This window comes from Chrysemys picta, chromosome 23 (genome assembly GCF_011386835.1).
Source record: "Chrysemys picta bellii isolate R12L10 chromosome 23, ASM1138683v2, whole genome shotgun sequence".
NCBI classification, from domain to species: domain Eukaryota; kingdom Metazoa; phylum Chordata; order Testudines; family Emydidae; genus Chrysemys; species Chrysemys picta.
The window spans coordinates 8,291,904-8,308,806 of NC_088813.1; the positions used below are offsets into that span (position 1 = coordinate 8,291,904).

The 16,903-nt window shown below is 50.3% G+C and overlaps 2 protein-coding genes and 1 long non-coding RNA gene across 3 annotated transcripts; 2 read left to right on the forward strand and 1 right to left on the reverse strand.

Annotated features, from left to right (window-relative positions):
* Positions 1–1,265: 1,265 nt before the first annotated feature.
* On the forward strand, positions 1,266–6,933 carry RAB42 (RAB42, member RAS oncogene family). The gene is made up of 2 exons (XM_005286263.4): positions 1,266–2,605; positions 5,135–6,933. Exons 1-2 carry the CDS (start codon positions 2,358–2,360, stop codon positions 5,556–5,558), a joined length of 672 nt encoding a protein of 223 aa, XP_005286320.2. The 5' UTR covers positions 1,266–2,357; the 3' UTR covers positions 5,559–6,933.
* Positions 6,468–11,815, reverse strand: LOC135977267 (uncharacterized). Its single transcript, XR_010594679.1, has 2 exons — positions 11,420–11,815; positions 6,468–10,481 (listed from the first exon to the last, which is right to left on the reverse strand). It is a non-coding gene; the product is annotated as an uncharacterized LOC135977267 (long non-coding RNA).
* On the forward strand, positions 9,670–16,258 carry LOC101940250 (ras-related protein Rab-39B-like). Its single transcript, XM_008168903.4, has 2 exons — positions 9,670–10,282; positions 13,721–16,258. Exons 1-2 carry the CDS (start codon positions 10,068–10,070, stop codon positions 14,151–14,153), a joined length of 648 nt encoding a protein of 215 aa, XP_008167125.1. The 5' UTR covers positions 9,670–10,067; the 3' UTR covers positions 14,154–16,258.
* The last annotated feature ends 645 nt before the right edge of the window (positions 16,259–16,903 follow it).

Sequence of the window (16,903 nt, forward strand, 5' to 3'; positions counted from 1 at the left end):
TCAGCGAATTCCTCAGGGCATAGGGTGCTCGGCACTTTTGAAAAGCCGCCCATTGTGGAGAGCAGAGCCACAGTGCAGACATTTCAGTTAGTTCACATCCTTGTTCCACTGTCCCACCTTTTTCCCTTCCTGACTCTGACTCCTGTCATTTAGCCCAGGAAGATGTTTTATTACCCAGACCCATGGGGTGGAGGGGACGGATTGTTTGCTGATAACAATGGAGGTCTCCATGCCTTCTTTTCTCCCCCTTCCCCCCCAGGGAGGCAATGAGCAAGCTGCTATTGTTTGCAGAGTCTTCAGAACTCTTTTATCTGGAGACAATTGAATCAGTTCATTTGGTTCATTCTTTGCTTTGCTCCCTGTGTTTGGATTTTCTTCACAGATAATCTCTTTCCTAATTAAGTCAAGGACCCTGTGTGCACTAGGAAAATTCCCTCTTCGTGGGTCTCTCTATCCCTTCTGATCCATCCTGGGGGCAAACAATGGAGCTGCTTGGATATACAGGGCCAAGCTGTCACATTCATGGAGAGATCCTCCAGGGATCGAGTTTGCTTCTGTGGACTAGAGGCCAAACTGTTTTCAACTCCTGTGGAGAATGAAGCCAGAGGCTGAACCTGTTGATGCCCCTTTGACTTAAACGGATCCAGGATGGCATGTGGTGTATTGAGAACTGTGCTGAAATGACAAGCTATCCCTTAAATTCGAAAGGCCTTTCTGCTCCTGCTTGCAGGTTAGGGGGCTCTGAGGGTAGCCTGGGATCTGCATCAAAAGCAGTGTGGAGCAAAGTGGGGTGAGTTGTGCCTCACTGCCTTAGGGGACTGCTTGCTGTGTCGCTCTGTATTTGGCTGTGGTGTGTTAGATTTCTGGAGTCTTTGCAATAAGTGTTACACTGCAACCTTCCAGGAAGAGCATTTATGGTTTGATCTCCCAAGCAAGCTCCTAAAAACAGCAGCACAGGTGTGGCTGGAATACAGATCCAGGTGCTCGGGTAGGATTGTGCTTGGGACGGCTGGCCTGTGTCAGACACGTTGTCTGACTAGATGATTCCAATGGTCCCTTCTGGCCTTGGAATCTAGGAATCTAGGAATCTTAATCACCATCCCATGTAGACTAGCTCTGAGCAGCTCCCTGACTACACTTCAGTTCCCCCCATTGCGGCTAGCAATGGAGTTGCACTGGTGATAGCAACGGGGGAAATGTTAAGGGGGCAGGGGGAAAACCTATTGAAGACACAGCCGGGAGCCAGTACAGACTGAAACAATAGAAATGAGTAATGCAAACCTCACTACCAATCCCAACCGACCATTAACATTCCACTGCTGGTCTTCCTGCCGGATAATGATCTCTCAAACTGGGCTCCATGGGGCACTTGCTGGGGGTCTGTGGAGAGCTGGCTAGCCACATGGTCATGGTTCTTCCATTATTGAATACCAGGAAACCAAACTCTTTCCTAACATTACTTTCCCCTGTAAGTAATTGCTGTAGTTGCCACATGGACTGTCACTGCTTGTGAATGGGAGTGGAGATGGTCTCTATTCAAATGCAGATCAAGGAGTGTTCTTTCAGTTCATTTGGATAATTGAGACACTGAGGAACTGACTAGCCCAAGAGGTAAAGAAAGACCCTAATAAGAACATGTCTATCTACAGTGTCCAAGGTCACATTAGGGGATTGGTTCTGCTTTGAGCAGGGGGTTGGACTAGATGACCTCCTGAGGTCTCTTCCAACCCTGAGATTCTATGATTAGGCTGGACAAAACATTGCAGAGGGGACATAAACCCTCATGTTTCACGGCATAAACCAACCACTACCTGGCTGTGGTCAGAAAGAAACTTCTCCTGTGGGTATAACTGTCCACGGTGGAGTTTCTTGCACCTCCCTTTGAAGCAGGGGGTGCTGGACACTGTCAGAGACAGGACACTGGCTTAGATGGACCCCAGGTCTGATCTGGTCTGGCAACTGCTACATTCCTAGAATTGCATCTCCCCCACCTCCCCTGGGAGCTTGACAGTAATCTGATACAGAGGCGTTTTCTGTTTATTGGCTGGGGGTGGGGGTAGATGATAGGGACTGAGGCTGGGAAAGGGAATGAGGGAGTGTCTCTCTCCCCATAGCAGAACTTTGCTCCCAGAGGGGACTCCACGAGGGTGGGGTGGGAGGAGGTAAATGGGATGAGGGTGGATACCTCTGGTTAAATTCTCTCTCCTTTGTCTCTCTCCCCTGTCATTCAAGGCCATAATCTTGGTTTGTAACCTCCTCCAGGCCAATTCACCCAAGGCTTCCTCTGGGGAATCTGCATCTTAATTCAAAGGCTGCTCCAGTCCCCCTAAGCCCCAGTCCTTCTGCCCCTCCTGGGAATGGAGCTGGTGCCACCCCCTCCAGTCTCTCACTTGAATGGCAACTGGCACTACCAGTTCCGGATCATCCTACTGGGGGACTCCACCGTGGGCAAGTCCTCCCTGCTGAGGCGCTACGCGGAGGGGTCCTTCATCCCGGCTCCCTGCCCCACTGTGGGCGTGGAATTCTACAGCAAGATGATGGAGCTGCCTCCCGGCATCAAGGTGAAGCTGCAGCTTTGGGACACGGCCGGCCAGGAGAGATTCAGGTGAGGAGGGACCAGAGACCCAGCTCACCCCATTTCACACCATGCACCCAGCGCACTGCAGCTACATTACCCTGCGGGCTCAGACACTCCCACCCAGAGTCACATTCCCCCCCTCCAGTCACACACACACACACACACACACACACACACACACACACACACACACACCACCCAGCATTGGCACAGCCCTGAGATAAGAACCTTAGAAATCCCTGAGATGGCCCCTACCCATATACCACAGAGATCCAGTCCGCAGAGACCAGATCCCTTCAGAGAGTGAGAGTCACACAGAGAACCCTCCATCTCCCCTGCCTGCCCACCCCGCAGACTGGACACAGGTACCCATAACTGGGGACCCAGCTCACCAGCCCCAGACCGGTTTCCTTCACCCCAACACATAGATCATCCCTGATCTGGTGCTTTCTCTTTCCTGCACCCCATAGCCCGAGCAAAGATTTTGTTTTGTTTTTAAAAAAGGTTTTTATTTCCAGTTTTCTTTTCTTTATAGCTTTGTCAATGTCATGCTGTAGCATGATCATGCACATGATGAAGTCACCCAGTCACGCTTGTGTGTTTGCACTGAGAGGCCCGGGCGGGGGGGGGGGGAGGGGTTGCATTGCAATAGGAGAACTTGGGTGGTTTTTTTTATATCTAGGGTCAATTTCAGCTATTTATTTGGCTGCCAGTAAACCCCCCCCCCACTCATTTTTTACTGGGAACCTGGCTTTCTAATGGAGAAAGAGCAGTGGGAAGGAGAGTGGATGAAGTTTACAGCGCAGGGGAATCTTGGAGTCTAGAAGGCAGGGTTTGCTCTTGTTGCGAGCTGTGTATGGGGGAGTGGATGGTTTTGTTCAGTGAGAAACAATTCCTCTGTGTGTGAAAGAGGATCCAATCAGCTGAGAGGCTTGTTTGTTGGGGGGTTTGAGATCAGAGCGGCTGAAGACGGCATAACTAGTTCTGGGCCTGGCCTGGCCGATCTACGCAGGTGAACGGCTCTTCCCGCTGAAAACAGCCCCACTGAAATCAGCTCTCCTTTGGGGAGCCCCACCTGCAGTTTATATCAGTTATAACGGTGCTATGCGCTGCGGTTTCTGGTCATGGGGGGACGTTGGCTCTAAGGCGTGAATGAGCAACTAGCTCTGAACTCCAGGCATGTTCTCCACACCCTTTGGCACACATGCTCCATGGTGCACACCAATGCAGCACAAAACAACTGGTGGAGGCCCTAGGATAGGGGCCTATTTAGGTGCCTAACTCCCCTGGGCCAGAGGCCTTGAAAACCCTCACTCTTCAAGCACTCCCATAACACAGTGAGGGGTGTGGTTTTAAAATCTAGAGCATGCCTCCCTAGCCCCGCCTCTAAGGTCTACATGAGCTGCGCTTGACTTGGGTCCAAGCGTGGGGCGCAAAGGTGGTTTTATGCCAGCTCTGCATCTCCCTGATCGAGGAGCCAGTCAGGGGGTGATTCGGCTCTTGGCACAATTTAGAGATGTTTCAGAGCTGCTCTAAATTACACCAGCCAGGGACCCCAGGCACTGCAACCAGGGCCTCCTTTTCCTGGCCATGGTGAGGAGTGGGCAGGGCAGCGATACAGAGCTACTACATCAGTCTTGCATAACCCAGGGATTCCTCTTGTGCAAGGAGACTCCTCACCCACATAGCCAGTGATGTTGGCTTCTTGGCCGCTTTGCTGTATCATAGGAGAGAAGCCAAGCCATAAGGCCAGTCTTTGATAGCTCTGCTCCCAGAAAAAAAAAATCTTAACATAGGTCCTTAAAGATGGATGAAATAGTGGGGATCTGCCCTTATTTGTCTTTGTATGATGTCTGAAGAAAGCATGAAACATTTCTTTCCTGCTTGAGTTTTACATTAGAAGTGTCAGGACCCTCCTGTCTGGTCTTCCCTGGTTCTGCCGAAGGGCTCCGTGGAGCACCAGAAAGGTGGACTGGGAGGTTTCTCAGCCCTTAACTCAAGGGGTGAGGGCATTTAATCTTTAACAAAAAGTGTTTTTCTCTTCAGTGTGTGCAATGCATTTGAGTCAAATAGATGTTAACAATAAAAAGAGTTTCACGAAGTTTGACTAAAAATCACTTCCCTGATTAATTCATCTGGTTTTATTTCTTTGCCATCACTGGGGCCCAGATCCTTAAAAGGTATTTAGGTGTCTAACTCCTATTGAAATAAATTGGAATTAGGTACCCAAATACCTCTGAGATGCGGACCTGGGGCCACAGTTTGGTCTCTAGTTGTCCATAGAGTCTTCCAGAAAAATAAAATGAGGCAAGACCTGAATTCTAATGTAAAAGATAAACGGGGTGGGGATGGGGAACCTCTCCCAAACCTAATATTTATATCAATCAATCAGCAAAGAAGGGCAGGGCCCCAGCTGTGTGGAGGATTCAAGGTGACATGGCCCAAAGTGAGTAAAAGCCAGTGGGGCCTTAGAAGACAAGCCCTAGTTCCTGGATGGCATTTGCAGGTGAGAAGCAAAGTTAAGAGCTCACTGAATTGTTACGTGTGTGTTCCCAGATGCATCACCAGGTCTTTCTATCGGAACGCCGTGGGAGTGCTGCTGGTGTTCGACATGACCAACCGTAAGTCCTTCGAGCACATCATTGAGTGGTACCATGAAGTGGCCAGCATCCAGATTATGGAGAAGGTCATCTTCCTCCTCATTGGCCACAAAAGTGACTTGAAGTCAGACTGCAAAGTCTCCACCGAAGAGGCAGAGGGGCTGGCAGCCTCCCTGGGCATCAGCTTCATTGAAACGTCTGCCAAAAGCAACACCAACGTGGACTTGGCCTTTGAGATCTTGACCAACACCATCTATGAGGCTCTGAAGAACAAGGAGATCGATCTGCAGGAAGGCTGGGATGGGGTGAAGGTGATTCACAAGAGAACCTGCAACCCGCAGAAGAAGAGGCGAAAACCGCAAGAAAAATGCCAATGCTAACCCAGAAGTTAGGGACTAGGACCTTGCGTAGCGGATGGAATTGGTGGAGGAGGGACTGGATGAGCTGATTCAGAAATAAATTAGGGATGGGCCTGAGATGCAAAGTTGGAGGTTCAGGGGGAGGGGAGTTCAGTTTGTCTCTAGGGAAAATAAAAACCTCCAGGACTTGCTTTCACCCATTGTAGATGAATTCCATCGGAATAGTAAGAAGTGCACTACTGCCCCCTTTAGGTGGAGAACAGGGAATCCAGGACCAGTGATGCAACACTGACTAGCTGCTAGAGGCTTTCCCTTGGTTCTGAGCAGGGGAAATCCCTTTTATTACACTGCAGCACTGGCTCTCAGACTTTTTAATGTTTTTTTTAAACTGAATCTTAGGACTAAGAAAATCTTTAGGAATCTAGGAGTGGAGCTCTTGAAACATACATGTGCACGTATCAACTACCCCGAACAATTGAGCCAGTCAATGGGGCCTTGAGCCTTAGTAGGGTCCCCGGAGTAGTACTGCATTACAAGGGCTCAAATCCCCAAATCCCTGCTTTATTGAAGCATCCCAGAGACTTCAGCGTTACAAAGAAACCGCCATGGCCTGGTTTTGGGTGCCTAAGGACCACGGTGAGTAGAAGAATTCTCAGGACACGAGGAAGCCGATGAGATGTTTCCAGAGGGTGGAATTCAGTTGCAGTGCTCAGTGCAGAGGGGTGAGATTCACCCCTTTGCAAAGGGCCAGTCTCATGCTTAGGCACCCATTTAATGAATTCGTTAATTGTAGAATAAATTGCTCAGTTTCCAGTGTAATGCTATGCTATTCAGTCTAGACGGAGGAGGCCTTAAAAGGACATTATTAGTATTCCCCCAAGATCAGGGCCCCATTGTACCATGTGCTATACCAACATATAGTAAAAGACAGTCCCTGCCCAAAGAGGCTTGCAATTTAAATAGTTAAAGGGGCAAGAAGGGAAACTGAGGCACAGAGCAGGGCCATAGATTCGAGTGAAGCTGGAGCTGATTTTATTAATTCAAATACAAGTATTACGCTGCCATGGATTTCAATGGCATAGCCTGGATCTAAACAAGAGTGACATTACGGTACCATCTTGCATCTAGCTAGAAAAATCCCAGTTCTGTTCCTCCCTAGCCAGGCATACTGCATCTGTCACAAATCAAGCAGGTATTAAACTTCCTAGGTGAAATCCTGGCCCATGGGAAAACTCCCGCTGACTATGTAGCACCAGGATTAAACCCCAGTGTATTTACAGGTGTATGTTATTACTGTTTGTGGGTGTGAAGCTGTGCTACATACGGACTAGTGCAACCCTGCTACTCACATGTCTCCAGCGTGTATGGATTCTTCATTACAAATAAATCGTTTCCTTTGTATGATTTGGTGCTTCCTTCAAGATTGGGGGTTAGGAAGGGAGAAAACTGTGCCAGATTATACAGCAAAAGGTCTTCTGCTGATGCTCTGCACTTCTGTGGCTCCATTTTACCCGAGGATCTTAAAACCGTCAACAGTTTTTAACTAATGAGGCCTCACCCCTCTCCTGTGAAGGGTGGAAATATTACGTTCATTTTATAGATGGGCAAACTGAGGCACAATAAAGTCCAGGGACTTGCTCAGAAGAGTGGCAAAGCCAGGAGTCCTGATGTCTAGGCCACCTTCCCTATTCACTAGGCTGCACTTTATCCCCCTTAAAATAGTTTTAAACTTTCAGTTTAAATTAACAGTTCTTTCCTGGGATAAAATAATCCAGTGGCTTTCAGCTTTTCTAGACGACTGTACCCCTTTCAGGAGTCTGATTGGTCTGGCGTACCCCCAAGTTTCACCTCACTTGAAAACCACTTGCTTACAAAATCAAACACAAAAATACAAAAACGTGTCACAGCCTCACTATTACTGAACAATTGCTGACTTCCTCGTGTTACCATTATAATTATAGAATAAATCAATTGGAATATAAACATTGTACTTACATTGCAGTGTATAGTATATAGAGCAGTATAAACAAGTCGTTCTATGAAATTTTAGTCTGTACTGACTTCGCTGGGGCTTTTTAAATGTAGCCTGTTGGAAAACTAGGCAACTATTTCGATGAGTTGATGGACCCCCTGGAAGAGCGCCGTGTATGCCCAGGCGTCCCTGGTTGAGAACCACTGAGCTACTCTGTCAGCTCTGTTTTTCTATTGTACCCAGTCTCGCGATCACATTTCTTATAAAGCCACCCAGGGCCGGCTCCAGGGTTTTGGCCGCCCCAAGCAGCCAAACAAAACCAGCCGCGATCGCGATCTGCGGCGGCAATTTGGCAGGAGGTCCTTCACTCTGAGCAGGAGTGAGGGACTGTCCACCGAATTGCCGCCGAACAGCTGGACGTGCCGCCCCTCTCCGAAGTGGCCTCCCCAAGCACCTGCTTGGTAAGCTGGTGCCAGCCCTGAAGCCACCACTGCAGTATCTGGGCCCATTGGTGTTTCAGTTCTGCAGTAATCACATGATTTTGCCTGGTTAATGTGTCACTGGAGATAGGGAGGTAATTGTGGGGGGGACTGTCAGACACTGTTCATTCAGGGGAGTCCTAGGGTCTGGGTTATACAGATGATCAGACTAGTGTCATAGGGGAGTTTAACCAACAGATCATCTTTGATTCGGTTTGTAGAACATCCTGCTGTTTGGTGGGTTGGCAGCCACAGGAATTGAACCTATGAACACCACATCTTAACCCATGAGCTGCTACTGCCGGAGCTAAAAGGCTCTGCTCTGTTAAACTTATAGGAGGGGCATCAACCTGCACATGTGTGGGCCAGACACCACTGGCAGGAGAGGGAATAGCGCCACCACATGGCGTAGGTGTGGGTTACGTCTGCTTGACCCCAGTGAAGAAGAGTCGGTCACTGCAGCCTGGACTGATGTTTTCAAATCTTTGGGGTGAACCCGGGCTCAGATCCGAGTGAAACTGGAGCTGATTTTATTAATTCAAATAAAAGTATTATGCAGGCCAATCAGCCACCAGGCATGTCTGGCATCAATTCACACCCAGCTGCAATATCAACGCTTGGTCTTTGGAGTCAGAGTGCACAAGGCATGAATGAACGCGACTCAATACGTGCCCTGTCATGTCTTGTTGCTTAAACATTCTCCCAAGGGAAACCAGTGGCTCTGACAACAGATCTCTGCTTACCCCAGGGGCTCAGCTCATGCCCAGCTTGGCTGCAGCTGGGCAGGGAAGGAACTGCCTTTAAAAGCGAATCCTATTAAGTGAATGGGAAAGTCTTTTAAATATTCTCTATAATAGCATACTAAATTGTAGTCCATCTCTAGGGCCTTCCAGTCAAAGAGCTCAAACCCTTTATAGACAAACCCTTAGTCCAAATGTAATCTGGAATAGAGTAAGGTGTGGATTTAAAACAGATTAAGAGTGTCCACACACAGTATTAATCAGGAATAGTTATTCTGGAATAAGTGTGTCTACACACAGGGACATGTGTAGGTTTTGGGGGGCCCAGGGCAATATCTGACATGGAGGTCTCCCACCCTTCCCCAGGGGGCCAGGGTGGTGGTGATTAGCCAGCGAATCCGCCCTGCACTCACCCCACAGAGACAGCGCCTGTCCCATGGGGCCAGGCCCAGCTCCCCATTGTGGGTGTTGTGACCTGACACACAGGACCACAGCACTGCCCAGGTTTGGCCCAGCCACCACTCCGTCATGAAGGAGGTGGGGGCATGGCTGGGCCAAATTTGAGAGAGTGGTGTAGGACCAGGGGCACAGAGGCACAGCGTTACTCAGCACCCCAGTGGCTGGGCCAAGTCGAAGTGGCACTGACATCCCATTGCACCAGGTCACAATGCTGCCCACTCATACTCCATGGGTTGGGAGATCTGGGACAAACTGCCCCTTTTGCACCCCTCTCTGGACAGCCGTGTCCACACATAGCATTAATCAGGAACGGATATGCTGGAATAGCTCCCCGGGACAGTAGACAAGCTCTGAGCCTCCCACAGGTCAGTACTATCATCTGTATTTCACAGGAGGGAAAACCGAGGTGCAGTGACATGCCCCGAGACAGATAGTGGCAGGGCCTGGAGTAGAACCCAAAGTCACCAGACGCCCAGACCTCACTAGTTACAAGGCCCCTACACATAATCTAATCTTCTAATCTAACCTAATGCCAAGGAGATGCTTCCTCATCACAGCGTTTTGCATCTGTTTTGCTCGTTCCTTTCCTCTGACACACAGGACCCAGTGTTACTGAGCAGATAGACAGTCCTGACGGCCAAATGTAGGAGCAATACATTCTCTCTGCCTTCCCCTGCTATAAACACCACGCACTCAGCGGGAGGGGTGGCAGCTGCCTGCCTGGACATGAGCTAGAGCGGCTCTCAGCTGGAACCATCTCGCTCCACTTCCAGCAAGTCCCAACCGGCAGTGCCGTGTGAGTTCACTCTCCAGCCCGCAGACGCTCGGCTCCAGGCTCCTTGCGGCTCAGGGGCTGCCTTGTCCCGCTGGGATCCTCCGGATGGATTCGCTCTGGCACTACCAGTTCCGCATTATCATGCTGGGGGACTCGACCGTGGGGAAGTCGTCCCTGCTGAAGCGATACACCGAGGGCGCCTTCCTCGACTCCATCAACCAGACGGTGGGGGTGGATTTCTACGTCCAGTTTGTGGAGCTGGAGCCCGGGCTCCGGATCAAGCTCCAGTTCTGGGACACGGCTGGACAGGAGCGATTCAGGTGGGTTTGACAGGGGAGGTTTAGACGTATGTGCAAGCGTGAGGACAGGACAGAGCCGGAGCCAAGGAAGGGAGCTGGAAAGTTGCAATGGGGATTAATACAGGTGCAGGAAACTCCAGGCTGGAGCGCAGGCTGTTGTTTTCTTGCTTCAACAATGCTGAGGACAGGGGCTTGGTTAATAGGCCCAGAGACCAAAGGCCTTGGAAGAGGAAAAGCATGGGCCATGGCTCGGTTAACTTCTCCCATGCTGCCCCTTGCTGTTGTGTCTCTAGCCCAGTGGTCCCCAAATTGAGGGGGTGCAGCGGAACATTCAGGGGGGTGCAGCAGGGCCCAGGCCAGCCCCTCATGGGGGGCAGGGAGGGAGCACCACCCAGCTCCTGCTCTGCCCCCAGCTCTGCTCAGGCCCTGCCCCCAGCCTCAGCCCCTGACCGCAACTCCATTCCTGGCCCCAGCCATGCTCCCAGCTGTGGCCCCAGACTCGGCCTCCTTATCCCTGTCCATGTCTCCCCCTGACCCCACCCAGGGAGTCGCAGCCCCGGCTCTTGCGGGGGTGTGTGGGGGGGAACGCACCGACAGGGGTAAGAGGGGGCACAACCCTGAAAAGTTTAGGGACCACTACTCTAGTACAACTTGGAGGGATCCTAGATAGTCTCTCAGACTCTCCATGGCCTCTCTGCTGAGACAGGCAGCAAAGGGGACAGCTGGTGCCATGTAGGAGAGCGGTTTAGTCCATGGGGCATCCTAACCCCTGGGAATGGGACAGAAAGCTCCACCCCCACCCCCACACTCATTTCCCCTGGGCTGGATCCAACTCCGTGTGTAAAGTGCCGGCAGCCATGCTCAGGTACTGCTGCGTGGGGCTCTCTAGAGCATATTGGGGGAGTTTAAAGGCCTCACTTTAGGGACTCCCTTCCTCCCCAATTCTTGGTGCCCTGCTAGGGTATGGCAGGGAAGACTGTGGGGTTTCCCAGCAGATACTGGCTCCATTGCCCAGAATAGAGGTGCAGAGTGGGAGGGAAGCGGGGATCCAGCCCTTACTTATTATCAGAGGAATAGTACTGAGAAGCACTGCTATACAATGGGGCTTCGCGCCCGGGCTGGGGCACTGTCAGGGGGAGCGTAGAGGAGCAGACTCACCCCTGCAGCACCTCCTGCTGGTCTCTTCTGGGAATTAGCTCTTCCAGCATCCTGGAGCGCCCCCTGCAGGGGGGGTGATCCACCTGTCCTCTGGCCCCCCATGTCCCTCCCCGACCCTGGTGCCCTTGTATCTGGGGTGCTGCCCCCTGGCAGTACACCCCTCAGTACTAGGGTCTCCCCTCCCTGGGGAACCCACACCCACTATCCCTACCTCACCTCAGAATAAGGCCACTGCCAGTCACCAACTAGCCCCCGCTCTCTGGGGCAGTCTGCAGTATAGGCCACTCATCACAGGTAAGGTTGGGTTTGGACCTTTGGGGCTTTCCAGGCTGGAGTTCCCCAGCCCTGCTCCACTCATGTACACTGTCTCTAGCATCCTGCAGCCAGGCCCGTCTCTCTCTGAAGGCAGAGAGAGACTGTTTGGCCAGTGGCTCACAGCCTTTTTATAATGGGCCATCTGAGGCCTGATTGGGGTGTGGCCCAGCTGCAGCTGCTTCCCAATCAGCCCAGTTTAGCAGCTCCCACCCACAACCTTCCCCCAGGGCTGTTTTAAGCCCTTCAGGGCAGGAGCGGGGTAACCACCCCCCTACAGGGAGTCACACACTGGGTGCGAAGAACTTTCCAGCGAACAACACTGGGGGCACCTACTCAGCCCCCCATGCCCAAGGGCAGGACCTGTGGGTTCCGTGCTGGGGCGGGGTCTGAATGTTACTATTTGAGCCCTTCCCTCCCCTGCCATTGGCTTCAAGGGGAGCAGGACGCACCCCAGGTTCTGAGGAAGGAAGGCAAGGGGTTAGCAACCACCTCTGGGGCTGAGACTGCCGGGCCAGGTGGGATACAGGCACCAAGGCCTGAGACCAGCTATTCGGGCCAGACCCAAGGCCCTTTAGTCCAGCACCCCAGGCTATTAGGTACAGAGTTTTCTGCTTAAGCGAAGGGGCTAATTATTAACCAGCCACGTGCCCCATTGAAAGGAACTGGCTGGGCACACCTGAAGCACCAGGGCCAGCCCCGAGACGGGGGAGAAAAGGGGCTTCTGAAGTCTCATTTATGCTGGAGGTTTGACCAGTTAGTGACACGGGCAGCAGGTTTCCAGGAATTTCCCAAGAGTGGGACCATTAGCACAGATGGGGCTCAGCTGGTTAATACCTCTGTGTTCGGAGCAGGCAGACACAACACAAGGGTAAAAATGCCTGCGCCGTTGCCACGGCAGGTGGGGCCGCACAGGTGGCTGGGTAACAGCAGGAGAGTTTCCCAAAGACCTGTTCTAGGCTGAACCCAGACTGGTGGTAAACATGCTTTGTTCACACCCCACATGGTTAATTCTCTGCCACCAGCCGCGTAAGCTAGCACAGTGACTGTAAGAGACTGGCTTGGAGTAGCCAGCTCTCAGGCTGACAGGGCATCCCAACATCCATTGCTCTACCTGCTACTGGGCGCGGGGGGGTCCTCAGGGCATTCTGCTCGCTGCCAAAGTCCAATGAGATAGCTGCCTGGATTTTCCTAACATGCACTGATATGGGAGCATCAACTGATAGGAACATAAACCAAGCTAAACTGGGGGAAAGAACAGATGTATTGTGGACTCAAGTCAAGCCACTGGCTCAGCTAAGAGTCACACCTGTGACACGAATCTGGTTGAACATGTACCACAGACAGATGTTATATCTAGGCATTAGGGGTAGTTACAAAAATTTCATCAAAACCATTTTGACACACACACACACACACACACACACACACACACACACACACACACACACACAAAAGTTTTCCATGGAATGCAGGGTTTTCTTTTGGGGTTGCTGTTTTTTTGTTTTGACACGAGAAGTAGCTTTCCTCAGATCATTTAGTTAAAAAAATTATTGTCCCAAACCTAAAGAATTTTCATTCAAAATGGCACCCAGCCATCTCCCAGGACTTGTAGATCAGGGGCTTTATGCTGCCATTCTCCTCTCTGGGTGGGCTCTCTACACAGACTACCTCTTCCATGATGCACCATGACCAGGGATTCTTATGGTACGCATCACTTCTCACTACCATAGGGAAAAGTGGTGCATCATGGGAGATGTAGTCTAGTCAGAATAAGGCACCTGAACTACAATTCCCATGAGACAGTACAGTGCCATTCTGAATTTAAGTTTTGGTTTTCAATATTCCACCAAAAAGCTGAAATTTTCTGCAGAAAAACATTTTCCAAGCAGTTCCACAAGGTAGTCTGCGCTGTCTCTGTGCCATAAAGATCTTAGGAAAGCAATAAGAGAATGCAGAGTCTCATGCCGTTCCCTCCTCGTGTCCTAGGTCAGTGACTCGCTCTTACTACCGCAACTCCGCTGGGGCAGTGCTGATGTTTGACCTGACCAACCAAGCATCCTTTGAGAGCATCAAGGAGTGGCATCGGGAGGTGACAGACACAGTGAAACCTTTTCACGTGGTCTTTGTGCTGGTTGGGCACAAGAGTGACCTGGTGCCGCAGCGCCAGGTTGAGCGAAAGGAGGCCGAGAAGCTGGCTTCTTCACTGGGGGCAAAGTACATAGAGACATCCGCTAAAAGCAACAGCAACGTGGATGATGCCTTCCAGCTGCTGACCGTGGAGATCTATGAAGCTGTGAAGGCTGGGATGCTGAGCCCAAACAAGGATTGGGATGGGGTGAAAAGCAGACTGCCACCCACAGAGGAGCCCAAAGTACAGAACCTGGAAAAACAAGAGAAGCAGAAGAAGTGCTCGTGCTAGCCAGACATTGTAGACTAAGAAGCCAGAGTGAGCTATCATCACCCACCTTCCCGTATAAGACTTGGCTGCCGGGCAACACTATATGCAAGGACAGTCACAGTAGCCTCTTCTAACAGGCTAGTAGTTCCCGTTAACCTCTCCCAGCGAAGGCAACAAACAGACTTGGGACAGGTAATGTTTCCATCCACTCATGTTCAAAGGCTGCAGGATTACACAGCCCCCTTTGTGCTTGGAGGAGATTCCAAATAGGAATCCAATGGCCTCGGCACTGGAAAAGACTGGAATTTACACTTGGATGCAAAGTTAAATACATTTTATTCATATTTCTGGTTGCCTTTAGCATTAACGGTTAGAACAATAAACATGCCAATGAAAATGGCAAGTGTCTCCCAAGTGACAAACCGCGACTCAGGAGGTGTCTGCAGATTCGGAGGATTTAGAATCTCCATGGATGCTGCATTTTCTACAGACTAAACATTTTTCCAGCCATCCTGGTTGTGAAGCACTTCCCAGCACTGATGTTCAGCTCGGAGTCTACAGAGCCACCCAGCAACAGCATATGAAGCACCCCCACCTTCTCCCATTCTCATCAATGCGGCGCCTCATGTTAAACCCCTCAAGTTAACAGTAAGTGGTGTTTTGCTGCAGGTTGTCCTGCCACCACGTCCCTCTCATGTCACTGGACTTCCCCTTCGCTTGAAAGGACACGGCCTAGGAACAAGGCCGCAAGTTTCTAATATGAAAACAGTCACTATTCGGGCAAAGCAGTTTCTATCTCAGGCCTAACACTTCGATTTAGCAATCTGGTTCTAGACCAACAGGACAGGCTATTTCCGCAGGCTGTGTTCTTGTGACTACGCCGGATACTGAAATGCCTTCAAGACAGAACAGGGTAACTTTCACCTCCAGGTTACTGGTTAGAATCTAGACCATGCTGATCGCTATTTTTTTTTTTTTGTAAACTAAGATCTGTTGGCTTTTTAGGTGACCGCTCTAAGAAATGAATTGGGCAAGTCTCCAACCAGTTTCCAGACCAGACTGTGGTACCCAAACTTGATGTTCCATCCATTCACTTCACAACAATTTTTTAAGAAAGTGGCTCATGAACCAATGAAGTTTGGGATCCACTGTTTTAAACCACATCATAAAGAACCATCTCTACAACTGGCCCCTACAATGGCAGTCTCAGCGGAAAGACCGAGTATTAGCTGGGCACAGAGAACGGATGACATTCACACTTATGAATTTGAATCCCCGTTTTGGAAGGACCATGTCAGGTATCACAATGGCAATTTCGGACACTTTGGACTCTGCCTATGCGGTCAATAAGAGTTCAGGCACTGAACTTACGACATTAACCAATCTCAGCAGGATTCTTGCAAAATCCCCTCCCTTACTGCAATAAACATGCTTTGTATAGGTTTACATTTGAATGTAGTTTTTAAGACAGTGCGTCTGGAGAGATTTTGGCAAACCAGTAAAGTGCCCGAAACCACTATTGCTTTTAGCTTATTGCTGAAAGTAGCCAGTCAGCAGGCCATAAATTGGTCATGCAGCAGCCTTAGCATAACCAAGGCAGGAGGGAAGAGAGTTTTGGGTGCCACAGAGAGGGCAGTTTGACCCTGCGTCCTTCCTAAGAATGTTGAAATTGCTGATATATTTATTTTAGAAAAACAGGACATCTGTTTATATGTGCCCCTGGGAATGTTTGTCAGGGCCCCAAGGCATTGACACTTTGGAAAAAACAACAACAACATACCTGGTTAAATTGATGATCAGAAGGAAACCTCTTGCTTGACCTTTAAAAACTGCTTGCTTAGCAAGTTTTCTTTAAGGGATATGTCATTGTATTATTAATGTATAAATAAAGGGAACGGGTTTGAGGTAGCTGGACTTCTCAGAAGGGGCTCTTCAGGAACGCTCCCTCTGGAGGCACCCTGGGGTCCCCACCGGCAGACGGAAGTTTGGCCAGCGGAAGCCTGTCATGATGCCACTCGAAAGTCACACTCCGCTTCAGTAATTATCGAGGGTTGGGGGTGTTTTACTAACCTGTTGCGGACGTGTGTAAGTGCTTGAGACTAAGTAAAGTTTAGCTTTAAGTGAAAGCACTCGTGTTGTCCTGTTTGTGCCAGCCATCTATCGCTCGGACGGCCGTGTCTCCCCTGATTTATTTCTTGACACCACCTTGCACAGAGTAAAAGTTACCAAGAGCTTTGGGTTCAAAGAACCCCAGGTAACAAGTGGGCCAACCAGATAAGAAGTCTGGATTTTATCTGCGGTGCGGCCTTTAGTTTGGAAAGCTCTTATTTTAGGACCACCTATATATTTCAAAGCCTTTGAGGGCAGCTTTCAATTTCATGCTTGTCGACCCAAAACTCAAGAGGTACAGATTTAAGAACACCCCTCCCCTTTCCTGTTTGCAATTTGAAGAACCTTTCCCACCTGATTAGCAGAGTTACTAGGGTCAAATTTGTGGCCTAAGCTTCAATTTCTTTTCTAAACAGTTTTAAAGTGAGTCATGTGCTGGTGAAATGTGCTCAACTGACAGCCCTGGAGACTGAAGACGTCCATTTGACCATGGAATAGCACATGCTTCCATCCCACCATCCCTGATCCGCAGGGAGCCAGAGGGAAGTCCGGTCTCCATGACTCACCAAGTGTTTGGCCACTCTGCTGCAACTGGCAGCCAGGGCTCCAGTCGGTCTTAATGTGAACCTTTGTGCACTAGGAACTGGACAGATCCCATTAGT

Coding starts and splice junctions, on each gene's coding strand:
- RAB42 (XM_005286263.4), top strand. CDS start 2,358: ATGGAGCTGGTGCCACCCCCTCCAGTCTCTCACTTGAATGGCAACTGG. Junction 2,606..5,134: donor GCCGGCCAGGAGAGATTCAG/GTGAGGAGGGAC, acceptor GTGTGTTCCCAG/ATGCATCACCAGGTCTTTCT.
- LOC101940250 (XM_008168903.4), top strand. CDS start 10,068: ATGGATTCGCTCTGGCACTACCAGTTCCGCATTATCATGCTGGGGGAC. Junction 10,283..13,720: donor GCTGGACAGGAGCGATTCAG/GTGGGTTTGACA, acceptor CTCGTGTCCTAG/GTCAGTGACTCGCTCTTACT.